The 24,966-nt window shown below is 54.3% G+C and overlaps 10 protein-coding genes across 10 annotated transcripts; 8 read left to right on the forward strand and 2 right to left on the reverse strand.

Annotated features, from left to right (window-relative positions):
- Positions 1 to 546: 546 nt before the first annotated feature.
- H310_03472 (hypothetical protein) lies at positions 547 to 2,199 on the forward strand. The gene is made up of 6 exons (XM_008867343.1): positions 547 to 848; positions 903 to 1,044; positions 1,092 to 1,217; positions 1,268 to 1,467; positions 1,512 to 1,653; positions 1,700 to 2,199. The coding sequence occupies exons 1-6, from the start codon at positions 571 to 573 to the stop codon at positions 2,030 to 2,032; spliced, it is 1,221 nt and encodes a 406-aa protein (XP_008865565.1). The 5' UTR covers positions 547 to 570; the 3' UTR covers positions 2,033 to 2,199.
- Positions 2,200 to 3,754: 1,555 nt separating this feature from the next.
- Positions 3,755 to 4,992, forward strand: H310_03473 (hypothetical protein). The gene is made up of 5 exons (XM_008867344.1): positions 3,755 to 3,960; positions 4,020 to 4,145; positions 4,191 to 4,420; positions 4,470 to 4,620; positions 4,676 to 4,992. Exons 1-5 carry the CDS (start codon positions 3,804 to 3,806, stop codon positions 4,894 to 4,896), a joined length of 885 nt encoding a protein of 294 aa, XP_008865566.1. The 5' UTR covers positions 3,755 to 3,803; the 3' UTR covers positions 4,897 to 4,992.
- Positions 4,993 to 5,065: 73 nt separating this feature from the next.
- H310_03474 (hypothetical protein) lies at positions 5,066 to 5,848 on the forward strand (the record flags this gene model as incomplete). Its single annotated transcript, XM_008867345.1, has 2 exons — positions 5,066 to 5,265; positions 5,317 to 5,848. 2 exons carry the CDS (start codon positions 5,066 to 5,068, stop codon positions 5,846 to 5,848), a joined length of 732 nt encoding a protein of 243 aa, XP_008865567.1.
- A 257-nt stretch (positions 5,849 to 6,105) lies between these two features.
- On the forward strand, positions 6,106 to 7,445 carry H310_03475 (hypothetical protein). Its single transcript, XM_008867346.1, has one exon. The coding sequence runs from the start codon at positions 6,118 to 6,120 to the stop codon at positions 6,982 to 6,984; it is 867 nt and encodes a 288-aa protein (XP_008865568.1). The 5' UTR covers positions 6,106 to 6,117; the 3' UTR covers positions 6,985 to 7,445.
- A 422-nt stretch (positions 7,446 to 7,867) lies between these two features.
- On the forward strand, positions 7,868 to 8,438 carry H310_03476 (hypothetical protein). Its single transcript, XM_008867347.1, has one exon. It carries the CDS (start codon positions 7,880 to 7,882, stop codon positions 8,381 to 8,383), a length of 504 nt encoding a protein of 167 aa, XP_008865569.1. The 5' UTR covers positions 7,868 to 7,879; the 3' UTR covers positions 8,384 to 8,438.
- Positions 8,439 to 8,734: 296 nt separating this feature from the next.
- On the forward strand, positions 8,735 to 13,423 carry H310_03477 (hypothetical protein; the record flags this gene model as incomplete). Its single annotated transcript, XM_008867348.1, has 16 exons — positions 8,735 to 9,109; positions 9,155 to 9,529; positions 9,578 to 9,655; positions 9,719 to 10,036; positions 10,086 to 10,343; positions 10,399 to 10,495; positions 10,549 to 10,733; positions 10,784 to 10,967; positions 11,018 to 11,529; positions 11,584 to 11,796; positions 11,844 to 11,966; positions 12,015 to 12,185; positions 12,235 to 12,633; positions 12,690 to 12,784; positions 12,852 to 13,084; positions 13,140 to 13,423. The coding sequence occupies 16 exons, from the start codon at positions 8,735 to 8,737 to the stop codon at positions 13,421 to 13,423; spliced, it is 3,900 nt and encodes a 1,299-aa protein (XP_008865570.1).
- Positions 13,424 to 13,895: 472 nt separating this feature from the next.
- Positions 13,896 to 22,242, forward strand: H310_03478 (hypothetical protein; the record flags this gene model as incomplete). The annotated part of the gene is made up of 26 exons (XM_008867349.1): positions 13,896 to 14,088; positions 14,138 to 14,535; positions 14,592 to 14,881; positions 14,941 to 15,193; positions 15,253 to 15,646; positions 15,700 to 16,007; positions 16,058 to 16,241; positions 16,298 to 16,491; positions 16,539 to 16,707; positions 16,763 to 16,833; positions 16,882 to 16,972; positions 17,014 to 17,160; positions 17,215 to 17,479; positions 17,528 to 17,798; positions 17,842 to 17,901; positions 17,956 to 18,331; positions 18,384 to 18,709; positions 18,769 to 18,865; positions 18,915 to 19,078; positions 19,129 to 19,472; positions 19,527 to 20,044; positions 20,097 to 20,394; positions 20,436 to 20,777; positions 20,840 to 21,487; positions 21,550 to 21,736; positions 21,847 to 22,242. The coding sequence occupies 26 exons, from the start codon at positions 13,896 to 13,898 to the stop codon at positions 22,240 to 22,242; spliced, it is 6,984 nt and encodes a 2,327-aa protein (XP_008865571.1).
- Positions 22,243 to 22,244: 2 nt separating this feature from the next.
- On the reverse strand, positions 22,245 to 23,234 carry H310_03479 (hypothetical protein). The gene is made up of 5 exons (XM_008867350.1): positions 23,165 to 23,234; positions 23,030 to 23,112; positions 22,829 to 22,975; positions 22,733 to 22,768; positions 22,245 to 22,682 (listed from the first exon to the last, which is right to left on the reverse strand). Exons 1-5 carry the CDS (start codon positions 23,187 to 23,189, stop codon positions 22,275 to 22,277), a joined length of 699 nt encoding a protein of 232 aa, XP_008865572.1. The 5' UTR covers positions 23,190 to 23,234; the 3' UTR covers positions 22,245 to 22,274.
- Positions 23,235 to 23,692: 458 nt separating this feature from the next.
- H310_03480 (hypothetical protein) lies at positions 23,693 to 24,247 on the forward strand. Its single transcript, XM_008867351.1, has one exon. It carries the CDS (start codon positions 23,822 to 23,824, stop codon positions 24,179 to 24,181), a length of 360 nt encoding a protein of 119 aa, XP_008865573.1. The 5' UTR covers positions 23,693 to 23,821; the 3' UTR covers positions 24,182 to 24,247.
- A 339-nt stretch (positions 24,248 to 24,586) lies between these two features.
- Positions 24,587 to 24,961, reverse strand: H310_03481 (hypothetical protein; the record flags this gene model as incomplete). Its single annotated transcript, XM_008867352.1, has 2 exons — positions 24,587 to 24,865; positions 24,911 to 24,961. 2 exons carry the CDS (start codon positions 24,959 to 24,961, stop codon positions 24,587 to 24,589), a joined length of 330 nt encoding a protein of 109 aa, XP_008865574.1.
- Positions 24,962 to 24,966: the final 5 nt, after the last annotated feature.

Raw genomic sequence — 24,966 nt, forward strand, 5'->3', positions numbered from 1 at the left:
CCTCCCCAGCGCCCCCACTCCTTGTCCGCGGCGGCGCCTTGGCGCAAGTGCGATGCCTCGCCTGGACTTGCCATGGCCGCTTCAGCCGGGGGCGCTTCTGCATTCGCCTTGGACACGTCCGCAGCCGCCATCGCCACCATCGCCACCACCAACACACTCGTCGTCTTCATCGTGGCCAGCGAGTGCGTGAATGACCCTCGGCCTCCCCTCCGACTACGCCACCCATCACCAACTGGCGAGTCGCGGCGAATGATGTCGGGGGGCCGTGATGGGAGTGGACTCGAGCAAGTCGCAGTCTGAGGACTGTCGCCTATGATCCTTCCAGCTTCAAGCGATCGAGATACGCAGCACTGACAATCGCGCAGTTACGCCGTAGTCAGCGCTGCGTTTGCTTTTGTTGGTCATTCATTCTCCTCTCAGATATTTGTCCAGACTTGTGTCAAGTGACATGAACATTTTGCTGTTTTGGTCAAGATATATTGTTCTTGTTGCATTTAGATGGTTTTTGTGTCTGTACATGTTGCTTACCTTTGTTCAAAATAACGTGTACCCTGCAATATTCTATCGAGAATGAGCACCGCAGCAGTGGTCGTCAGGGAGGTCGTCGGGAGTCTGCAGCGCAAGCAAAGTGCGCACGTCGCCAACCTGCTCGCTTTGTCGTTTGATAAGAGTGGAGCCGACTCGCCGTTTATGGACAACAATCGTGCAATCGAAACGGCGTGTCGAACCTTTTGCGCTGGACTCGTCGGTGCATACCACGAGATTGTTGCAGCGATCCTCAATGCCAAGCGCCTTGTTGGCGAGGGAAAGTTTTCAGTGGCGTACGAAGAATACATTTCTGGCTTCATGTGGGATGAGCTCCTCTTACCATTGTGTCTTGTACTGACATGTGAGTGCTTTAGCAAGTTCCTTGAAGTCTTTCGAGAAGAGTCGAGCTGGCTTGTGCCATGGTTGCATGTGTTTGTGTACGATGCACGCAAGTTGGCAATGCATGCAGACGCCGAAGCATCCAAGAAGCGCGATGGCGAAGTGCACGATAACGTGGTACGACATGATCGAGAACCAAATTGGCACCCCACCGTCATCGATAGAAAAATGCCGAGCAGCATTTAAAGCGTGCATTTTCCATGACCGTTAATGACCGCGCGCCCGTTGAGTTGAGCAAGCGACCTGGCACGCTGTACATTGTGAATCAGCTATTCAAGATCTACTTTCACGTGGGTCACGTTGGATTGGGGCTTTGGTGGTAAATAACTTGTGTGGTTAGCTGAATGCGATCAATTTGTGCCGAAACCTCATCCGTGCAGTGGAGCTGCAGTCGTTTGACCAGTTTGACAAGCGTGACCAAGTCACGTACAAGTACTACCTCGGCCGCATTTTCATGTTTCAGGACCAGTATCACCAAGCTGAAGCCAGCTTGAGCTATGCTTGGCGCCACTGCCATAAAAAGTACTCTCGCAATAAGCGGTACGTGGGGCGCGTCGCCTTCCACGTGAAAAAGTGTCGTGTAGGCGAATTCTGCAGTTTCTTGTCCCGGTGAAACTCATTCTGGGCGTGATGCCGTCTGCCCAATTGATCGAGACGTACAACTTGACGGAGTTCCAGGGCATTTCGAAAGCGCTGCAACAAGGCAACATCCGTGAATTCAATCAGGTCTGCGTGATTATTCGTACGACTGGACAAGGCTAATTTATCACAGAGCCTGGAGCGGTACCAAGACCAGTTTGTCCAGCAAGGCGTGTACTTGCTCATGGAAAAGCTTCGCGCGATTGTCATGCGAAACTTGTTGAAAAAGGTCTACGTGATTCGCACCAAAAAGAATCAACTGAAGCTGGTCGACTTTCAAACTGCTGTGGATTTTGCCGACAGTGCGGAACTTGACATGGATGCCCTCGAGAGCTTGGTCGCCAACCTGATCTTCAAGGGGTATGTCAAGGGGTACATCTCCCACAAGCTCAAGATCCTCGTGTTGAGCAAGTCAAACCCGTTTCCACCCATCACGGACGTGTTGCAAGACCCCACGGCCGCGTAATGTTCGAGTGAATGCATTGAGGTCATGCCCAGAGCTTGCATGTGCCATGCTTCGCTTTTTGGGGGACGACTGGAAATACCACGTTGCACGAGATGGAAGTGTTTACTTGCGTTTGAGAGGACGAATGACCCAGAAACACTTATCTTGCCCAGGACGTCCACCTGCGAAGCATTCGACGTCGTCTTCGCCTTCTTGGAATGGGCGTGAACGAATATTATCATGGGAGGACTGTTGGAAAGCGGATTGCTTTGCCGGAGGTCAGTGGCTTGATGCACAAAGTTGGCCGCCACAAGGCGTTGAGATAGGGAGTGGTCGTGCATATGAATCGAAAGTCAAAGATCGATCTTGTTTCCTCCATTCTGTTCAAGGCAGGGTCTCACCGCATCGACGAGATTTACAAGGTCCATGCCGTGAACTGTAAATCGATGGAATTCTGTCGCAACCTCCTTTCATCGATTCGTAGCAAAACACCTGCAGTTGGTCCAAACAAACAAAAATACTTGATGACCGTGGCGAAGGGATACATTAGTTATCAGCGCATATGATTCCGGGTACATCAGAAACGCGACCCTCTAAGCGGCAAAGTCGTCGTTCTCAGCCGCCTCGAGGCGGCCATGACCCCAACCACCACCATGGTGGCCCCAACCTCCGCCATGATGACCCCATCCACCCCCATGATGGCCCCATCCACCCCCATGGTGACCCCAACGACCCCCGTGATGGCCCCAATAACCACCACCCCAACGCCACTCCTTGTTGCCGAGTTCATGTTTTTCCTCCATGTCTACATCAGAACGTTGAGGTGCAGTCTCCGCCACCGCAAGCGAGTTCGCCAAGGCCATCCCTGCAAACATCACGATCGCTGTTGTCTTCATGGTCTGTCGAATCAAACAGTGAGGAGAAACTCACCTACCAATGAGGTTGTCACCGCACCCATCATGCGCGAGTAAAGTCGACAACCGTCATATTCATATGACAAGCCCATCGTGAAATGCGGCTCCACCAACGGCCAATGTGGTCACCTGGCTCTAGACCTCAATCTATGTTATGAAGATCCCGATGAAGAGGATTCGGTCGTTGCCCCTCGTTGCTGGCTGTGCGAGCTGCGGTAGTAGCTGCGTCGGACGTGAGAGAGATGTGACGGCTCGTGAAGGCATAATAGGCCCGTCAAAGGAGGGCCACCTCTTGCGCGAGGCCACCCCGACGGAAACGCGAAAGAATGAGTAGGGTCTGTGGGGCGACCTCGGCGGCTGGGGTGTGGTGGCCCCACCTGGGCCGGCTGGGGGGCTAGGATGTGGTTCCCTTGGATGGGAACGCCATGGCTGTAGTGGATGTATCTACATGGGCACCGAGTGCTCATCGACTTCAATACAAGTCTTTCCTCGATCTGGAGTCCAAACTGTGGCTGTACGCTTGACCATACACTCGTGTACAGATTACCAGAGTTGCAGCGTTGTAAAACAGCAGCGCATCCTTTGGTCACGTACTCTGATTAGAACAGATCTATATGCATTCAATTGTGGATTCAATTCCCTCGGCCGAAATGTCCCTAGTTTTGTCAACGTTTGCATTGCATGCTAGCGCCGACAAGAGTACTCCAAGCATCCCAGCAGGAAGGAGATGGAGGTGGGCGCGTTGCGAGGAAAGCGTTCGTAGAAATCAATATTTATAGACTGAACGAAGGAAAGCTCACTGTTGCAAAACGAGGGCACATTTTTAGCCGGGGGGTGGGAGTTTCGCTTTGGCATTGCCCGTTCACAGCTCAGCAACCATGCAGGTCGTCGTGGATGAGTCCAAGGAAACAATCTACAAGATCATCATGATCGGAAGTGCCGGAGTCGGCAAGACTAACCTGATTGCGGTCGGGGCGAGGGGGCAGTCGTACAACGAAAAGAGCCCCGCTACGCTGAACCCCGAGTTTGCCACAGGTACAACCATCGTTCGCCATGAAGTTTGTACGTTTTCAACATCATATTCCCGTTTGAAGTCAAAATCAAACGACCCGACTGGAAGGCTGGTCAGGCACACCCGTACATCACGGCTCACATCTGGGACACTGCGGGGCAAGAACGATACCAGGCGATTTCGACCTCCCATTACCGCCGCGTCAACGGTGGGCGATCGCGCTTGGAGCGATCAAATGCTCACACTACGTTAGGCGCGATTCTTGTGTACGACGTGACGAATAAGAACACGTTCAAGGAGGTATATCCTGGCGTCACGAGCGGTGGGTTGTCATGGCTGCGCGCACTGAAGCAAAACTCGGACCCGGATCTGCTGGGCGGCGTCATGTTGGTTGAAAACAAAACCGACAAAATCGATAAAGACCAACCGCGCCCTCCTGCGTATGTTCAGGAGAGCGAAGTGACCAAACTGCTCATGGATGTGGTGCGTGTTCATGGACATCCATGCTATGTGGTGGCTGATATGAGAGTAGGTTTACCGTGATCCTGTCGAAGGCGTGGGCTGGCTGCACGACGGCAATCCCGACAAGGTCAACCCGTTTCGATTGGCGAACTCGATGCTGTACGCGCGAGCATCGGCGCTCACGAACGAGTGCGAGCTTTTTGAAATGAACGAAGTCAAAGGTACGAAATCCATGTCCAACACAGCGCGGGGACTCAATGGAATGTCCTTCGACAGTGGCGACCGTGAACGAAATATTCCACAAGCACTCGGACGTGATGGCGTACGAAAGGACGGATTCTGTGACGACGGTCACTAAGGCGATCGAAGCCCTCGTCCTTCGAATATACGAACGCTCCAAGGACATGCACGCGGGCGGAACCAAAGTCAAAGGCAAGCCGTTCAAGCTTGTCAAGGCGCCTGTCGTCGCTCCCACGACTGCGGATCAATGCTGCTAAGTTTGTTGCGGTGCTACTTGGCTCTGTATGCTGACCGAGCAGCGCCAATCGCATGGTTAAATTTCACACCTGTGAGAAGTCTTCATCTTCCGGATATTGTGCCTGTTCATTGGGTATTCGGCCGTACCGTCGTTTCAGATATCGTCGAACTCACTTGTCTCCTGTGGCCATGACGATACCTCGCATCGTGTGGAACGTGGCGTCGGGCGCGGTGCGGCGCCGGATGGCCCCACCACCACCGGGCATTCTCATCGACTTTCCGTCGGTATGGAAGAGCCGCATTGGATTTGTTGACACCGACACGAACTTCCATTTGAATAACTCGTCCTACTTTACACAGATGGAGCTCGCGATCGATTACGCCGTCGGGTATATGCGAAGGGTGAGGTGATGCCATCGCTAACTGCGGGTGGCGTGTAGTTATACTGGCATTATCGATCGAGTCTTGGCCAACAAGTGGTTCTTTCTGGTCGGGTCCCACGCCATCCGCTACCGGCATGCCATTCCCCCGAACACCCCGTTCGAGATTCACACTCAAAACATCTTCTGGGATCCGACGTGGGTGTACCTACGCGCTCGATTTGTATGCCCGGAGACTGGGAAACTTTACGCCGAAGGGATTACTCGCATCACGCTGCGCAAAGGGCGCGACACAATATCACCTACAGAACTCCTCAACTGCCTGTGTCCCTCCACCGAGGTGAGCATCCAGCTGATTCAACGCCCGACCTTGACGCCTTGGATTGTACAGACTACTGGGATGGTGCCGCCCACTACAATGCCTCCACTTGTGTCAGAGTTGCTCAAGTGGGACGAGGCGTCCGAAGCAAGCATGAAGAGCTTTGACCCATCGAAAGCAGCCACCTTATCGCGGCCGTCGGCGTGGCGTCTGCTCAGATCCATGAATCTGCCATGGGAACCTTTTCAAGTGCCGACACATCGCCAGCCGTAGAAATGTAAGAGCATCGCCCTTCTACGGTAACCACGTAGCGAAGGACCGTGCTCGGTCAGCCGCTAGTAGAGCTAGCTGCTTACAAACATCGGCTTTGGTTGAGCTACTTAGTCGGCAGCTAGTCTATCCCCGTTGATGGGCTACAGCGCCGTTGCTACACCCGTTGAACGACATCATGTCAACGGCTGCTTGTGTGATGGGACGTGGGCGTTCGGATAAATACCGGAAGATCGTTCACAACCCGAAGATCCCATTTTCCGACGTCCCCCATGAAAACAATTGCATTCGTTGTCGTGTGTGCGGTTGCCGCGTCTGCGACGCATCACTGCACTAAGGCGAACTGGAAAGCAGTGGACGATGCCGTGCATGACAGTCCATTGAGCGCTTCGTGTGCCGCCGACATGAACATGTCGCTGGAGGACTTTTTCCACCACAAGCAACCGACAGTGGAGCAAAACAAGGCTTTCGACAACAGCGAAAACTGCAAGCACTTGTACAAGCTCATACAAGAAGTGGCGCTCGATCAACATTGTTCAGAACTCGACGTGTTCGACCTCATTACGTGGGATATGGTCGTGGCTATCATGGACGTCACTGCTTATCCCAAGGCTTCCACGGAATGCAACAAGGAACAATTGCAACAAGCCATGGAACCACTCACATTCAACCCGAATTTGATGGCGTGCATGTCGTCGACGGGCTTGTACGCGTCGATCCTAACAAAATCGACGCCATCGGTTGCTGAGTGGGAAAAGGTTGCCAACAACACTGCGTGCAGCAACTTTTACAACGACGCGCAAGGCGTGTTGAAAACGTTGCCGCATTGCTCCGTCGAAGGTCCTGGTGGGCGCGACATTCACGCGCTCGAAAACGTGTCGTTTCCTGTCTTTGTCAAGTGGATGCAAGTTCTGACGGTGATTCACAAAGAGCACTTGGCGTCGGGGGCGAATGCCGCATTGATGTCGCTGTGGAGTGTCCATGGCGGCGGTGCGACGCAGAGCAGCAGTGGGCAAGGGATTTTGATTGCCCAGTCAGTGTTTAGCGGAGCCGCCTTGGCATTTTTGGGCATGTTCATTTACATAAGCAGTCGTCGGTCTGGCGAAGAATCGCGCCGGTTGCTTGCGGCGCGCATCTAGGTGCCACTCGCGCCGACGTTTTGCCCCATGTTCGGGTGACTACATGGAATAATGTGATATCTCTTCACACACTTGTCGTGTCCGCTGAATGAGCCATAAACACCCAAGTCCTCGCGCCTAGCAAGCTGGGCGGAGGCTTCGGAACGCGCTTGGATCGTGGCGACAAGCAGAATGGTCGTGAAGCAAAACGAGATTGCTTGGCGCGAGATGCAACTTCGTGAGAAGCCAAGTTACACCACCGCTTGTGCGTACAGACGGGAGACATCTCTGTTGCGCGGGCATTCATGAGGCTTTCAACACATCCGGGCACAGTGAGCGCCATCACGTCGTGGTTGGTGCCGCGTACAAGAATAAAACGTATGGCAATTACGTTTTATATCACGACGGACATTGCCTTGAACAAAGCGAGGTCGTTGTCTCTGAGTGATGCAAGTAAACTCTGCGTGAATCGTCAAGATGAGCTGACAAGAAAGGAAGAGCAGTACCGTTGGTGGAGAATCCTCGTGAATCATGGCGATGTTCTGCTAGAACGCCCCAGCGCGGCACCGTGCGCGGGATAGCAATATTGCTTTAACGTATGTAAGCAATAAACGCTTTTACGCTCGCGTGGTGGCGAAACGTATGTGTCGTCTAGGTTCTCCGAGTCAAGAATGCATATGAATTCATACTTTTACAGCTATAACTTCTTCCTGATGGCAACTTGCTTTACAAACGTAGAGTAAAATGCATATATCATAGATTCCATGCATCTGACATTATGCCGCCCAAAGCAGCTGGATTCCTGAATTTCATTGAACTTTGACCACCCACTCGGAACAAAGAAGAGGGAAGTTGTGAGTCACGAGGTAGGAAATGTGCTGGCCCGCCAGCTCATTTTCCAAAACTACTTTTCCTCATGAGAGTACTCGCTGTCGTCGCCTTGCTTGTTGTCGCTGCTGCCGGTGCTCCTGATGAAACCACCCCAGCCCCGACCACCACTTCTGCCGTGACGACGACGACGGTTCCTACGACTACTACCGCTACGACGACGAAGGCCCCGATCACGACCACAACGGCCCCTACCACAGTCGACCCTGTTACCACCGAAGCCCCCACAACGACTTCGGCCGCGACAACCTCCCCAGTCACCACCACAGCCGCTACCACCACCAAGGCTGTCGTCACAAGCGCCACGCCTACTTTGGCCCCCAGCGACTCGACGAATACTTCGGTGATCTCGTCCCCCGACACGAACGAAACGGAAGCGCCTTTCTTGGTTGAAGAAGAAACTACTGCTCCCTCCACGACCGAGGTAGTGACCACGACGGCCAAGCCGACCACGACCCCCGTGCCTTCCAGCGCTGTCGCGATGACTGTCTCCGCCTTGGCTACTGTGTCTGTGATCGCTGCTTTGATCTAAACACAAGTGTCGTGAGATTAAAATCTATATATCCACCTGACTTGGTTCATTTCGAGGTCGCGTTTGTGTTGGGCGGACATTTTAAAAATCTCTTAAGCTTGTTGTATGGCCAATTTGACATATCACGAGGAGTTAGCTGGGCACGCACTTAAAACGGATTATTCTGCATTTGATCCCCATCACGTTCATTTAAGTGCGAGTGCTCCGTGCGTTTGGAAATTTGATGAAAGTAGTGTGGAGAATTTTGCAAATTTCCAAAATATGAAAATATTCCCGAGGCAAATTTTGTTGGATTCGCAAGGAGAAGTGTGACCTTTCACCAGATATCTTGGTTGAGGAAGATCTGACAAGATGGAGATAACACTTCTGACGACGTCGCAATATGTTGACGATCGGTACAAAGAGCTCAAGAGAAAGCGACCCGACGAGAAGGAACTGGACGCGGTTGTCGAGGACACAAGTGCCGCCGCCGCTGCTCTCAATGGACTGCCTCCGGCAGCGCGTCGATTCGACGCGTTGCATATGTCGGCAGAAACGACGGCGGTGTTTGGATCTTCCGAAATGATGGAAAAGCGCAAGCTCACGGGTGTTCTCTACGATCTTGAAATGATGTGGCCCATGACTCTGTTGGACAAGAAGCTCACGCTGGTGTACACGATCTTGAACCAAATGGCCGCGACGGAAACCACGACACGCGATCCGTCGGCAACTGCAGTCGACGAAAAGGTACCCTGTTCAAAGTCCATGTCGATATGAATGCAATGGGTGTAGAAGTACATGGCAGCGACATCGACGACGACGCTGGAATCTCTTCCTTTGGCGACGCAACTCGCGGTCAAGTTATTCTTTCGATTGATTCAGTCGATTCGAACTCGAAGCGAGGCGACTGGCAATTACGCTATGCTGTTGCGCTTGGTGCATCAACTCCCTCGAATGCTCACGGACATCCCGCCGTTGGCACTGTCGCCGGAACAGCGTTTGTTGACAGATGACAAATCCATCTTTGACGAAATCGTTACGACGGTGCAGCAAGTTGTGGCCGTATCCAAGGACGACCAAGAAGCTGTACTGGCGACTTTATTGGGGCTCAGCATCAAGCGGGGGCGGCTGCTTCATATTTTGGGCGTCGTTCGACTCTTGATGCAGGTATGTGCAATCAGCCAGCACATCTTGCATGAAATGATCGCGAATTAGGCTGACCCTGCTCTACCCATGCATCTTGCCCTCCCGTTTCTACAAGAACTAGCCGATGCCAAGGCGCAAGAAACTGAGGTACGTGGTTCCATCTGCTGCTTCAATGTTTGACAGGACTCCCAATGATCGTCATGATCGTAGCATGTTCCAGACGAAGGGCTCCATAACGGCTACGTCATGAGCTTTGGCAAAGGCGACCATGGCAAACTTGGCCATGGCACATGCACCCACACGACGTGCGCCGACAGCAAGTGCACGGAAAACAAAACCGTACCCACGATGCTCGACGCCATTCGCGATGTGATGTTCAAGAAGATCGACTCGTTGTCAACGCATTCCGTCGCGATCACGGTCACAGGAGAGCTGTACACGTGGGGAAATGGGGAGAAGTTTCGTTTGGGGCATGGGGATGCAACAAAAGAGTACACTCCACGACTCGTGGAAGCGTTCTCCGATAAGGTGCGTGGGTTTATTGTCTATTGCGCTATGGTGCTCAACGTCTCAGCAGCCGAGAGTCAAGGACGTGGCGTGTGGCCTCGGTCACACGGTGGTTCTTTTGGTGACGGGCGACGTGTACGCATGGGGAAATGGTGGAAATGGTCGGCTTGGACTCGGAGACACCGTTGATCAAAGCGCCCCGATGAAAGTGTCGTTTGTGGAGGCCAAAACCGATACTTGGAGCATGGGAGCTGTCTTTTGCGGTGCAAGCCACACGCTGGCCATCACGACGCAAGGTCGCTTGTACACTTGGGGCAAGAACAACCAAGTAAAAAACATTCACGTTGACGTGGAGATATCGACCTATGAAGGGAATTTGGTAGGGACAATGCGGTCATGGCCACACCAACGACCAACTGACTCCGGCGGAAGTGCTCTATTTTGATGAGATGGAACTTAAAGTAGCCACTGTGGCAGGCGGTACGGGTCGCGCTCTGGAAGGCGGAGTGTGAATCATATATAACGGCATGTAGGCTGGGAGCACACTCTGATCTGTACGACTGGAGGTCAAGCGTTTGCGTGCGGTTGCGGGTACAAGGACAGCAGGCGCGCTGGGTTACCGCCTGTACTGGGAGTTGGCATGAACGATACAGACCGACGCGTGAAACCCGCCTTGATTCCAGTGCTCGAAAACTGTGTGGGTGTGGCTTGTGGTTGGGTATGATATCCATGATGATTCCAGCAACATCGTCGCTCATGGTGTTGTAGGACCACTCCCTTGCAGTGACGGGAGATGGCAGCGTGTACTCGTGGGGCAGCGGCAGCAATGGCAAGCTAGGCCACGGAGACGAAGACAACCGGGATATTCCTACGAAGATTCAAGGACTCCACGGGAAAGTGATCCAAGACGTCAAGGCCGGGTGCGAACACACCACGGCCATTACAAGCACCGGTGCGTAGATGGCTGCCTGCATGAGGACACCCGTGGACACATCCGAGTAGGAGAGATGTACACGTGGGGCCATAGCGACAGCGGTCGCCTGGGCCACGGCGACAATGTCACACGCAAAACGCCGTGCTTTGTCGAATCGTTTGCGTGGCAAGGGTACCGACCTGTCGCGATCGCCGTTGGTGACAAGTACAACTTGGTCTTGGTTCAGCCCGTGGCCGAGAAAGCAGCAAACACCAACAATCAAGTTGCAATCACCAAACCGCCGGTGACCCCAAGGACAGGACACGTGTACCCTTCGCTAGACGAGTCGATGCCACTCAACGCATCGTCGGTGACATCCCATATGATGGTGCAGTTGGATCGGCTCGCGAGTGCATACATGCCTCAAGACAACGCACAATTACTGGACAAACTGCGCCAGTTGTACTTGCATCCGACGGCATCGGTGCCTACGATGGCGTATGCCATTGACGTCTCGAATGAAACTTTTCAAACGTTGGTGGAGATTGTGTCGTCGACGATAGCAAAGCCCGACCCCATCGACACCGCTGCAAAGTCCTTGGTACCGTCCAGTATTGTCTTGAGGACATCTAGAATGACAGACAAGCCGACGTAGAAGCAAACGTCAAAGGTCTCGACGCAGACAAGCTTGATCTTGACATCCCTTCGCTTGATCCAAGTCAACTTGTTCCACCTGTTGTCTTGCTCGTCAACGCAACTTTCGCCGCTGGTCCTGCAGAACTTGTACGCCATGCTGCGGGAGCTCGCCACGCTGCCAGCATCAGAGGATACACACGAGATTAGCCAGTGCGCTGCCGACGCGCTCAAAGTAAGTCGACTGCGTGTTCCTCGTACATATGTGTCATGGTCGCGTAGATTGGCTTTCAATTGTTTTATCCAACGGGGGTCGAGCAACACGAGTTGTTGTGGCGGCTCATGCACATGACGCACTCTTCCGACTTGATACTTTTGCGCGCTCTCGTCGATCGCTTGCGCCAAGTACGTGTGCCCTCTCATTCTTTGCTCATCCGTTGATATTTCCACCAGGACTACGTCGTCGTAGAGCTGATGTCACGGCTGTTTTCAAAGCAGCACAAGTGCGCTCTCGACACCCCACCGAACGAGTATTCGTGGGACAAGGACAACTTGACGTCGTTGGATCTGCTGGCGCTCATGACGCGGCTCCTAAAGCAATGCGCTGAAGTCGACAATGAAAACGTATGGCTATATGGTGTGTCGGAGTCCACCTCCTTGACTGTTGGCATAGCCACGCTTGCAATTGCAACTCAAGATGCTGGCCGTGCTCCAGTCGCACCTGTTTTCCGCGTGGAGCTCGTCTTACTGCACCACGTGCATCTCGAACACGCTTGGACCGTATCTCGAGTGCTTGTTTGGCGAAGCCTTGAGCTTGCTGCGCAAGGTTCACAAGGGGCTGCTCAAAGGCAACGACCTGAGCAAACTCCAACCGTCGTTTTTCCACGTCCTCGTTCCGCTAGCGATTGAATGCATCGAAGTCACTCATCTCCGGTCGAATATCAAGGTCGGGAAGGCGCTCTTGCCGCTGCTCTTGCCCATACTCAAGCTACTCGACGAAGTTACGTACAAAATTTCGGAAGACTCGAAAGTGAACAACCAGATACTTCCCGACATTGAGTGGATCACCGAGGTACGACACATCTCCAAGCACACGTGGCGTCCATTCGACGTCGTATTGCATTGTAGCTGGAAAATGTGTGCGCCCGGACCGTCGGGCGGTATGTGTGTGTATTCCTCGCATCGTCGGCTGCCACAGCCGAGTCGGCGGCTACACCAAGCTGGTAAGTATGCCACAGTCGATTCCAATGTGTTAGTTCATCCGACAATGCCGTGCACGGGGACGCGTAGCCTTCAATACCTGTGCCGCCACGGTACGATGAAGAGTGATCCGCATGAAGAGCTGCTTCGAAAGTGGGAAGCCAGTCATGTTTACGACGTCGCGCATGAAACGCAGCCCCCCGACCACGTACCAAGCGACGTCACGTTGGTAGACCACCTGGCAATCCTGGATTGGGTCCAAGGTCAAGGCGTATTACATGATTTTCACAACTACATGCTATGCCACTTGGAACCCACACCAGGTAAAGGACCCCTTACGACTGCGCCAACTTTTGACCTCAGAGGAGAAACGCGTAGCCACGACGGAAGTAATTCCACTAGTGATTGTCGTGTGGCACACCGGGCTGTTGCCATCAATCTTTGCATGTATTGCCGCAATCGGGACCGTCAACTTACGAGAGAGCTCCGCCAACCATCCACCGCCACCTGAAGCTTTGTTGCATGTGTGGAAATGGGTGTTGACATACTGCGCCGGGCTGGACACTGCCCCATGGGAATGCATTCGATCTCAGGGCATGGTTCTTTTGGAGTACTATCCGTCCAAGTGCCTCTTCTCCTCGGACCATTCACCCACCATGTAGGAACCGTCCCGTCTCTTTGGTATCCTCACAGTCAACTATTGTCCGTCGTAGTCCATCAAATGCTTGCCATTACCCAAACTGCGCAATACAGTCGAATTCGCAATGGACGGTGTCTCTGGCTCAAGTTATTACGGCACTATCCGAGCGGATCCCGCATTGGCACACCACCTCCCCTGCCGGGATTTCGCTCAAACTTGTCGGCCTCTCCATTCTACATGACTCGCTGTGCAAGTTGACGAGCAATCAGGCCAAATGTGAAATGCTGCGCGTGTTTGTTGAGCCAGTTGAAACTCCTGGGGGTTGCCTGTCGCTACATTTCAATTCATGGCAAGAGCCCAAAGTTGAATTCCAGCGCCCAGGTGTCACACCCGACCGTGCCATGTTAAGCCCTCTCCACGTAACATCGCAAAATTGACCAGCATGTTGGCAATTTGGCCAACGCTGCGAACATTCGTAGGTCCTCGAGCGCGACATGCACACCCAATTTGGCATCTCGTACCACAACAAATTGACCAAAGCTTTTGAGAACTTGTACATTCGACTCGCTAAAATGGTGGCTAGCCCCAGCAGCAGCCTGCTACTCAAGAAGCGCGCGCTAAATATGTGGTGTATCAGCTTTCACGACGCGTCGCTGTTGAGAAATTCGGCCATTTTGCACACTCTAGGTGCCACACCGGAATTCTTTCAAGCAACTCATCGAGTTTTATGCCGCAGGCGAACTCCTCCAACATGAAGCGAACATTCAACAAATGTCGCACCGAGACATGGCAACAGACGATGCCATTTCGTGCAGCGCGCACGGCGTGCCGCCGTCGTTGACGTTGCCGCCTCGATTGCGACCTGTGGAAAAGTTGGTGCACATGGCCACCGCAGGCTACAATGTGCACCAGGCGTGTTGGCATGTCTTTTCGTGGCTGTGCAAGCAATTCATGGCCAACGATGACCATCGTGCCGTCCTCAACGAATTGCGCCCGTCCGCGTCGTCGAAAGCACTCGCATGTGCGTCTCCTCGGAAGCGCCTTTCGTTGCCACCAAAGCTAATTGTGTCCACTTTGGAAGAAAGCATCGACCACATGTACCTTGTGTTGCTGCAGGAAATGACCAAGACCAAGGTGCGTATCATATTAGCCATGGAGGGAATGGGCTCCTCACGTAAGGGAATGGACAGGATGCGCTGGTTGCCTGGAATTCGCACGCCTCGCAGATGGCTCCATGCCTCCAGGCCAGCCAGGTTATGCTCTTAGCGGACCCCCACGTCGTGTCAAGCGTCAGCACCATGTTCATGGCCACGTACAAGCAACGGGCTCCTGAACTTGGGTGGACTGTGTGCATGTGGGTGCATATTGAAGAGTATAGTAATGTCCCACTCGTGCTCGTCGCAAACGGCGACGTCCCGCTCGTGCAGATGACCATCACCGTCGAAGAGCATGGCCACGTCGGTTTTACTTGGAGCTCGACGTACGAAGTCCAATCTCGATTCTCTCCATTGTATGTGCCGTCACCGAAAACTCGCGTAGAGATCGACTGTTGTCCAACCGAACACTCAAACGAGGAGGCTGGACCCATGTCGCATGCACCTTGTTCAAAAACAAAATTGAGCTATATATCGATGGCGGAGTCGACGCGACTCGGTCAGGGCAATACGACATCGTGCTACACCCGACGTTCACTGTGGGGGGCCTTGTCGATCCCCTCAAACCGGAGCACCATTCGTCACACATCTTGCTCGACGACATGACTGTGCATGAAGAACCCCTTGCAGCGAACGAGGTACGATGATCTATTCGGTCTCGCTAGCACGCGTCCTGCAGTTGACAACAACGACGTAGATTTCGTCGCTCGCGGCGGCGGGGCCGCTCTTGTTTCGCATCAAACAGCGACAAATTTTGGATCAATACTGCACGTCGCTCTTGTCGCTGTTGACGTGGCTGGCCGTCGTGAAAGCACCAGCTATGACGGACGAGATCCATCTGATGCTCACTCTCTTACCGCTATGTCCGCCTCCAGCGCACCCGCACATGTTTCAACTCTTGTCTTGTGTCTTGCCATCGATTGCACCAACGCTCGAGATCCCATCGTTGTCCGAAACCCTTTTGGCATTTTTGGTCAAGCAGTTTGGCATTGCGTGGTTCAGTGCTCAGAACAACTTGTACGGCCCCCCGGAACTGTACCAGTTGCTCACATCGCGCAAAGACAATTGCATCTCGAGCCTCGTTCGAGCAGGTTCGTGCCTTTCGCTGGGAACTTGTCGGAAATCTAGACATTACATGGCGCAGGGCATTTGAGCAAGGACGGGGTGGCATCGTGGATAGTTTCGGACTGTCCGATCAAGGCAAAGTCAACATCGATCCTTCGATCCATGCGGGCGTCGTTACTGGATTCGTTTGTGACGCTGTTCCGGTCGTTGCTAACGTCGTCGACGTGGGTCCCCGAGTTGCTGCAGCTCTTTTCAATCGAATCGCCAGAGAAAGTGCTCCTGTCCTGCCGAGCAGACAGCTCCCTTCTCTCGAACCGCGAACCTGTGGTCCAGGTGATTTTGTCCATTTATGTCTTGGGAGGCTACATGAAGACCACGCCACCACCTGTACGACAATCATGAATGAAATCTTGTCTGTCCTCATGCTTGTGTTGCAGATCAAGATGGGCGAATCCATGATGCAGCTTCTTGAGTGGGTGCTGCAGCATCCAGCGAGTGTCGACGGACACGTTGGTTCCCTCGACGACATGGACCAAGACGTTCAAATCGCCACGTACATGCACGTTCGGGTGAGCCTCTTGCGCCTTCTCACGGCACAAACCCCTACGCCAACGGTGGCAGGTACGATATTGACTTCGAATGGCTTGGTGCATCATGCTGTACATGTTTAACATTAGGCGCGCTATTGCAACTGCCGATCGTTGTGACCGAGTTGCTCTCGACGGCAATTCGACCATTCAAAGCGTCGTTGGAAGGGGTATTTGGCAACGAATTCGACGTTGTGTCCAAGCTCGATAATGTCCGTGGACTCATGGATTGGATCACGGACGATTCAAACGAGTCCATGTCGAAGAAGCGAGTGATTCTAGACGTACGTGCCTACCCTGTCATTGTGTCGGCTTGACACCCTGGCTGTAGACGTTGGCGACGTCCCTCTTTGAACGACTGCCGTATGTCAGAGGCGTCGAGGTTTCCCCGTGGTGGGTTTTGAGCGCGGCGCAGAATTTGCACGTCCTCGGTGGCGACGTTGACATCGACGAGTACCGGATCAAAGGCATTCAACACTTTCCCACGGTCAAGCTCAACGGTGTGTAGCCGATCTTAACTTCGCTCTGTGGCAATACTAATATTTGATGGTGAAGGCGTGTCCGTCACGGCGGGTTCGGGCATGTGGTATTATGAAGTAGTGCTTCTCAGCGACGGCCTCATGCAGGTCCGTGCGACGTCTTCACCATCGTGGGTTCACACGTGTGCTTGTTAGATTGGATGGATCGACTCTGCTTTTGAATCGGATGCGTTGCAAGGTCAAGGTGTCGGTGATCACACTAACAGTTGGGCCTACGATGGTACGAGTGACGTGAGCATCGTCTGGGGCTGATCTTCACCTGCCAAGGGTTTCGTCGCAAGAAGTGGAACGTGGGAGCGATGGACTATGGCGAAAAGTGGCACAGCGGCGACATCGTGGGGGTTTTGCTGGATACCGATCGGTGTGAGATGCAATACTTCTTGAATGGCCGGCCCCTTGGCGTTGCCTTTGAAGGTATGGCGAAATGTTGTGATATTCGATTGAGTCGACGCTCCACCGTGTTCGTAGGCTTGCGACTCAACCATCCAATCTACCCCGCCATGTCGCTCAATGTCGACCAGAGCGCGCAATTTCATTTCACGTCGAGTCAATTTTTATACCTACCGTCGATGGAAAAGATTCAACCAGTGTCCAGTGCGATTCTGGGCCACGTGTGCGAGCACAACACGACGGCGGCAACGAAAGCGACGACACCAAACGCAGGTCAAGAACAAGATGCCCGTCGCACGGACCTCGTTGAGGGTTTAATCGGACTGGGGTTTCCACCAGAATGGTATGCATCCTTCAACCTAGAGCGCGTACACTAAATCCATTACTACAGGGCTTTGCGCTGTGCGCGGGAAACTTCCATGGAGCTCAGCGAAAGTGGAGCGATCGCTTGGATTATGGAGCAAATGGAGCACGAGTCACAGTCTGTGCGACCAGCACCCTTGCATGGGATCGACACATCCACCCATCACTTGCAACAACTCGACGGGTTTATGGATGTCAAGAAATCGTCCGTGATGCTTGAAGCGCCACCGCTGATTGTCCAAGTCGACCAAGTGGAGTCGACGACCAACCCGTTCTTGACAACGGACGAGTTTTGTGAGGTTGGCTGGACCGACTGTGAAACTGGAATAAATGACCCGACAGGACGTCTACCATGCCGAGCCGTTTGCGCCTCGCGCTCAACCACCGCCAACAAGCCCCGAGGTTTACAAAACCACCTTTACATTGCTTGCTGCACATTCCCCGACGAAATGATAGGTGAAAGCCACGGATAAGAGCACCACGTTTGTCGTCGACCTCGCCGAAACGTGCCCTGACGAAGAAATCCTTCCGTTGTACTTGGTCGCCGAGTCGGCACGGAGCATGTGGTGTGCCCGCGACAGCGTGAATCACTTGATTTCTTATGCACAATACTTGCCTTCGCCTGGATTCCCCGAAGCTTTTCTACTCGAATTTGTCCAAAGTGTCGTTGGCCGACACGATGACACCCCCATGCGACTCGATACTTTCATGCGGATCTTTCACGTCATGTGCACCAAAAACCCTGCGTTTCTGTCGACATTGATTGCCGACATGGTTCGCCATTTTCAAGCCGCGTGCGCCAAGGAGCACTGGTACACGTCGTTCCGCCCAGGTGACTTCGTTTTTCTTGAGCAAATGCCTGTACGCTGATTTTCCTGGCAAAGGGGGCCGCGTTCCCAAGTCCAGTGTCAATTTGGAGTGGAGTTCGTGGCTGGCGCGCGTTTTGTTTACGTTGGCCAGACAAAACGACGAGGCAAAATTGAGGATCGTCGGGTCAAGTGTGTGGCCTACCCTGATGAAGGCAGCCACTTCTTGCAATGCCACGCTTCGCCACCGTGCAGTTCTCGTCATGACAGCGTACTTGCAGATGGATGTTGGCGCCACGTCGGCGGGGCTGCCGTCAATTCGGGTAGATTATCTCGTCGACTGGCTCGCGGCCAAAGTCCGCAAAGAAAAACCCACTCGCGCCGTGTACACTGATTATACCCAGGTCTGCTGTCGAATCCGACCTACTTGTTTCCCGCCAACTGACCTGCAAATTGCCCGTAGAGCGTGTTCCAGTTGGCCGTGACGCTGGATGCTATGTTGGACGGAGTCACCGATACGCCACCGGCAACGGAATCACGGTCATCGCCGCCGTTGTCCGGTACGACATGCACCGCACATGACCTACCGTCCTGACTTCGGGTCAGCAGACTTGTTTATTGAGCACATTGGCACGACAAGCGTCACGATCGCGCGCTCTTCGGCACTGGAGAACGTCAGTCACTTCCAACTGGCGACGCAAACCGTGGTCAACGGTCGCGTCGCGCTGTCGCCCTTTGCTGATGTGGCGGAGGCTCAATTTCAGCCGAGCCCAGTACTGTTTTTCCATGGTTGCCCCGATTCCTCTAACTAGCACGTACGAAGGCGTCGTTCACGTTCATGAACCTTCAACCCGACACAACGTACAGCCTTCGCGCGGTCCTTCCCCCTGATGAATACACAGTCGCCGTCGACTTTGACACGGCGTGCGAATCGCTGTTGGAACTCGACCCGTCCTCGATGGGCGCCAACCTCGAGCTCTTGAACTACAACATGTCTGTCCGCAACCGCGTCAACAAAAAGTGGCACGCTGTTCGAGCAAGTGTGTCATACACGTCGGGCGTGCACACTTGGGACGTTCGCATCGACAAATGCGTGTCCAAGAACATCTTTGTCGGTATTTGCACGGCCGATGCATCCATGGAGAACTACGTCGGCAGCGATGCGTGGTGCGTCCTGCCGTGGAACGAACATGCCACCACGGCTGAGAGTTGTGCGTTTAGGGGGTGGGGCTTCCTCGCAAACAAGGCCGTGTGGCACAACAAGAGCAAGCTCCAAACGTACGGTGACATTTTCAAGCAAGGGGATGTCGTAACGGTGACGCTGAATTTGGACCGCGGCACACTCAGCTTTGCGCGCAACGGCGATTCGTTCGGCGTCGGGGTCGAACACTTACCGAGCCATGAGGCAGCGTACTATCCAGCGATTTCCATGTACAACAAAGACGACCAGGTCACATTCTTGCCCCACGAAGCTGCCATGGCGTCCAAGGCAGCCAAGTCCGGGGTGGCGTCTGTGATGCGAATGGTGCGGGACGTGCAGCGACTGCACGCGTTGTGGGACGATTCGTCGCAACCACCATTGCATGACAACGATGTCTACTCGGCGTGGGTTCAATGGACTCTGGGGCAGCTGGTGTACGTCACGGGAGCTCAAGGGGAGATTCTAGCGGTCGATGTTTCGGACAAAGCATGCGCCCCCTTTGGCCTGAGCCCCGGGGATGTTGTGTTTACGACCAAAGGTATCAAATCCAACGGTGGCGAGTTCGCTTGGCTCATGAAGCTCGAGTGTAGGCATGTGCACTATCTTGGGGGTGGCACACCACCAGATGTGGTACTACCTGGAATCGCATTCGCCGCCAACGGGTCCCGCGGGACAAGTTCTCGCAGGCTGGAACGTTCAAGTTTGCAGGGATATGCTGTCGCGACCGAACGAGTTCCCTATCACAAGACAACACCACGAGCATCAGCACAGCGCCTGGTCATTGTGTGAAGTAACTTTTGACGAGTTTGCCGCCCGTCAAGGCGGTTGGACCCCTGCATTGGATGAAGCATTCGTGGGCCACCTCCAACTCTTGGCGTATGGCATGAGGTACGAATGCATGCCGTGTCTCGGCTTGATGGATTGCACAGTGTCGAGTCCATCCTCCACTTGGCTCCCAAGGACATCCTCAACGCCTTCGCCAACGAACCCGGCAACCCCGAAAAGGTTCCTGGCAAGTCGACCCTCGACTGCCTCTGTCGCGTCGGCATTATTCATGCTTCGAACCGAATGATGCAACACGTGCTGCCGGTCCTAGTGTCATCGTCTGGATTGCATTTGGTGCCGCGAGCGCGCCATAGCTGCGTTGTTGGGACAAAGTTTGTTCGGGACTTGATCAAGAAGAGTGCTACCTTGACCATGCCCAGTGCGACGGATGATCTGGACGAAGATCCCATGGACCTTGCCAAATTCAAACTGACCTTGCCAGTGACGTACGTGGCCAAGTTTCAAATTGGCCCTTCTCCATGTGTGTCTTACTACGTGCACCATTTAGACCGTGTGTACCATACTGGGAATCGCGAAGCGCTTCGGCTGGAGTTTCCAACACATCGACTGCTGCGTCGGCTGAAAGCCGCCTCGCGAGTATTGCCGGACAACTTGCCGCGTTTTTCGGCCACGTGGACGAAAGGGACCTTCGTCGACAGTTCATGGCGCCACCCGCGAGCGTGTACACAACGTCTGTCCAGCCGCGTGCATTTCGAGTTGTGTGCGACGACTTGCCCGACCCGAATTCGGCGTATCTGCATGTATTTCGAGAGTGCGCGCGGGAAGTGCAGTCGCGTACGGTCGCCCTCTTTGTTCCAGTGGCATCCTCCCACGATGCATTGCCTTCCACCATGGTCAACCTCGACGAAAACGACATGGCGCAGTTTGAGTGCGTCGGGAAGGTCATCGGCATGGCCTGGCGATGTGACGTCCCGATGCCATGGTTATTTGTCCCGCTTGTGTGGAAATTCCTGGCAGGAGAACCGTTGACGTTGGCGGATTGGCACGGCATCGCGTCCCCATCCCCACCCTCTGCCATTCCAAACGACGTGAGCGCAGTCGTCACCGGCTTAGCCATGGCCACGTGGACACCAGACGAGTTTGAAGTCCATAAAATTCCCATGTTTGGGGCTCGAGATGAAGCAGACTATGTCAGGTGATTTGCCCCGTGCATTGTCGCGATTTTCGGAGTCGAATGTTGAATGGTACGTGCGATAGACCCGACACGCGGGGCGCCTACGTGGACGCGCTGCTTGCGTCGTTGCTGGCACCGTACCAACCTGCATTGAATGCTCTCCGTCGAGGCATCACAACGATCGTGCCAGCGTCGTGCCTTGGTCTGTTGTCTGCCGCCCAGTTGCAGCGGCTGTTGACGTCGCCCGCCGTGGACTTGGTTTACTTGGAGGTATGTAAAGCCGCGGTCGTGTCCAGCGATGACTGGTCGTGTTGTCAAAAATTGCTGGAGTGGTGCCAAAGCTTGATTGCATTCGGGCATCTCATCTTGACCGATTTCAGGCACAGGCAACGTATAGCGGGGACGCCGCGACGTGTCCCGACGTAGCCGCTAGTCTGTGGAAGATTGTACATGGCTTCGGCTTGGACGATCAGCGACACTTTTGCCGATTTCTCCTAGGTCATGACGGATGGCATGCGTCGAGAGTAAGCCTCGACATCCGACCGTGCCCGTCGATTCCACAGCAGCACGGGTGCTCTGAGGACCAGGCAACGTCGTCGTATGGGTATCCCTACGTCGAACGGACAACAGAGTCCGAGGCCAGCAATGTCTCTGCCGATCCCATGACATTCGTGCGGCTGTACGTGCCCGCATACTCCTCCGTGGAACTGCTGCAAAAGAAACTGCACTTGGCCATGACCCACACCGACCAGCCGCTCCATCAATCGTCCGTGTAGGCTTCGTTAAACATACTTGATATTCATGGTGATTACATGAACTGGCATCGGCCACAGCACACGGTGACCTTGTCGTCGTCATGCGTCTTTTGGGTTTGAGGAGGTGGCGCCGAAAAGTAAGGACTAGGTGGAACGATAGTTGCTTGCGCAGGTGGGATCGGCGCGGCCGTCCGGAACGACGACGATGTCATCTTTGCTTGCAGAGGAATGATCGGCGGGGGAGGAGCATGACGGACAGACACGCCAACCAGCGCTTGGGCAGCTGCCTCTTCTCGATCGAGCGTCGAAAATGTTGGCCTCGCGTTCGGTCCAAGACTTGATCGAGTATCGTCGTTGTACACACTAGAGACTTCGCTGGATGTATCGTTGTAGCACTCTTCGTGGTGGCTGTACGCGTCGGAGTTGGCACCTTCCTGCTTAGCTTGCCGCGCTTTTAGGCCCTAACGTTTGGACGTCACATGGCGCGACCTACTTGACGCTGAAAACACACCTGAACCCATCGAATTGCTTCGTCCCGGTCTGCAGCCTACACACAAACGCAGATACGTGAACTTTGGGACACGACTGCCGAAGGTGGACTTCACACCCGAAGAAGGTAATCTTGGTCTCCGATTCGGAGGGAGAAGTCGGCGGGAGACGTGTCTGTAGTCGCGGTACCAGCGGGGATACCGAGTTGAATGTTTCCACTCCGCCACAAGTCAATACACGCGAGGAGCTTATCGCTTTCTGCATTCTATGACAACGGGCATCACGTCCTGTGAAGGGCATCCGCACGCGATGGATGTACCTTGTAGTACGTCAGATAGTGACTCGTCGCTTCGAACCATCGCTTCTGGTATCGTCCCTGCCGACTCTTCTTGAGCAGATAGCCTACCATCACAGCATGAGCATTTCCCGTGAAGCTATGTTCGCAGCACGTCACCATTCAGCTCTGGAAGGGTTTCCATGTCGTCGGAGTGGAAATCGCGTAATGCCGCTGACGACGACGACAGCTGCACCAACTCCGCGACGAAATAACTTGAATTTTGTATACTCGATTGTCCCAATTGGGATCTGCCTGCCATGGGGTTGTACGGCGGAAACAGACAGCATACAATTATACCATATAGATTGAAGGAGTCGAGTTTGGCAAATTCTGCTATTAGTCGTCGGCAGATGAGAATACAATTACAATCACCGAATTCATATAGATTTAAGTATTAAGAGTTATTAAATACAGGCATGATGTGACTACAAATAGCGTCGTACATTCGATGCGTCCCCCGGCGCCATGTTGCTGGATTGATGCAACCGCCAGGATGGCGAAACCGCGTCGAGCCAAGAAGCGAGGCGGCAGCAAATCCGCCGAAGACTGGCAGGACTCCAAGCCCTGTCAACATCACCCACCAATACCATTTCGACCAGAATTCATGCATCTCGTAGATGCACTTCGAAAGCACAGATGTAGCACACCACGGAAGTACCAAGCACGACACGTAGCACGACATGGACGTGCCAACAGAACAGCCACTAAGCAAAGAACAGGAACCGACGTGTGTTGACCCGACCTTCACGCGTGTCCGCGTCCATCAAGAGGCTGATGCGAGTGGCGGTTGGCGAGCACGGTTCCGCACGTTTCCTTGGGCACGACGGGACGACCCCACTTTTCGACTCGATGCAGACGACGGCGATCGTGGTGTTTGCGGCGATGGCCTTGGCGAGCGCGTCGGCGGCGGATCCGGCGCCACAAGCAGTGGCCTCAGCTCCGCAAGCAGTGGCGTCTGCACCCCCCAGCGAGCCGTTGCAAGCCTCCCACGACGGTGAGCAGTACTATGGAGACGACTACGGCGGCTACTACGACCGTCCGTGGTGGTGGCACCGTCGCCATCACCACCACCACCGCCGCCATCGCCCGATCATCATCGTCACGGGCGAGGAGAGCGACGTCGTGCCCAACTAGCCGCGTCTAGTCCTTCTTCTTCCCTCTCTAATCAGAGTGCAATATCACCTTGTTTCTTGCACCCTCCGCATGCTTCCTCCTCGACGTCGTCCTTGGCACGCGGTCCGCACAACGCGAGCGCCGTTCGATGTCGCCTCTTCTCCGGCGCACGGAGCCTCCGGCGCACGGAGCACAACTAGCCTTTGCTCTCGTGCGACACGTTGGAGAACTGGCGAGTGCGTGCTAGACCCCAGCGTTGACAAAGCACGTCGTGTCGCCGCAGTGTGTGGTCCAAGTGTGCGCCACTCGTTGAGTGCGGAGAACGTCGCTGCACGGACGTGAGGGCGAGTAGGCAAACACATCGTCGGCTCGAGGTCAAGTGAAAGAGCAGTTGTGTATTGGGGTAGATTACGATCAACTACGTCCTTAGATGCACCCACCACAGCCAAGCCCACCCCAGCCGAGGCCACCCCAGCCGAGGCCACCGCACCCGAGCCCCCAGCCGAGGCCGCCGCACCCCCAGCCGCGGAGGCCGCCCCACAGGCCCCACTCCTTCTTTTGCGCTTCTGTCGGCGCTGCCTCGCGCAGGCGCTGACCCTCCTTCGAGACCACGCCTTGACGAGCCGCCACATCCGTCGTCACGTCCGACGCAGCCACCGCGGCAGCAGATACAACCAGCAACAGCGCAATCGACTTCATCGGGGTCTGCAAATACGTAGAGTGAGGTCTTCTCGAGGAAGATGAGCGCACTGGCCGTTGGCGCCGTCCGTTGACCCGACCTTCACGCGTGTCCGCGTCCATCAAGA

The sequence above is a fragment of the Aphanomyces invadans genome (genome assembly GCF_000520115.1).
Source record: "Aphanomyces invadans strain NJM9701 unplaced genomic scaffold supercont1.5, whole genome shotgun sequence".
Lineage (NCBI taxonomy): Eukaryota > Oomycota > Saprolegniomycetes > Saprolegniales > Verrucalvaceae > Aphanomyces > Aphanomyces invadans.

What these genes read in the sequence shown, in the direction of transcription:
- H310_03472 (XM_008867343.1), top strand. Translation starts at nt 571, where the DNA reads ATGAGCACCGCAGCAGTGGTCGTCAGGGAGGTCGTCGGGAGTCTGCAG. An exon ending in GAATACATTTCTGGCTTCAT is followed by an intron (nt 849 to 902) that starts GTGGGATGAGCT and finishes TGAGTGCTTTAG; the next exon opens with CAAGTTCCTTGAAGTCTTTC. An exon ending in AAGTACTCTCGCAATAAGCG is followed by an intron (nt 1,468 to 1,511) that starts GTACGTGGGGCG and finishes AGTGTCGTGTAG; the next exon opens with GCGAATTCTGCAGTTTCTTG.
- H310_03473 (XM_008867344.1), top strand. Translation starts at nt 3,804, where the DNA reads ATGCAGGTCGTCGTGGATGAGTCCAAGGAAACAATCTACAAGATCATC. An exon ending in GAACCCCGAGTTTGCCACAG is followed by an intron (nt 3,961 to 4,019) that starts GTACAACCATCG and finishes TCCCGTTTGAAG; the next exon opens with TCAAAATCAAACGACCCGAC. An exon ending in CCATTACCGCCGCGTCAACG is followed by an intron (nt 4,146 to 4,190) that starts GTGGGCGATCGC and finishes ACACTACGTTAG; the next exon opens with GCGCGATTCTTGTGTACGAC.
- H310_03475 (XM_008867346.1), top strand. Translation starts at nt 6,118, where the DNA reads ATGAAAACAATTGCATTCGTTGTCGTGTGTGCGGTTGCCGCGTCTGCG.
- H310_03476 (XM_008867347.1), top strand. Translation starts at nt 7,880, where the DNA reads ATGAGAGTACTCGCTGTCGTCGCCTTGCTTGTTGTCGCTGCTGCCGGT.
- H310_03479 (XM_008867350.1), bottom strand. Translation starts at nt 23,189, where the DNA reads ATGGAAACCCTTCCAGAGCTGAATG. An exon ending in ACTATCTGACGTACTACAAG is followed by an intron (nt 22,976 to 23,029) that starts GTACATCCATCG and finishes CCGTTGTCATAG; the next exon opens with AATGCAGAAAGCGATAAGCT. An exon ending in ACCAAGATTACCTTCTTCGG is followed by an intron (nt 22,769 to 22,828) that starts GTGTGAAGTCCA and finishes GTTTGTGTGTAG; the next exon opens with GCTGCAGACCGGGACGAAGC.
- H310_03480 (XM_008867351.1), top strand. Translation starts at nt 23,822, where the DNA reads ATGCGAGTGGCGGTTGGCGAGCACGGTTCCGCACGTTTCCTTGGGCAC.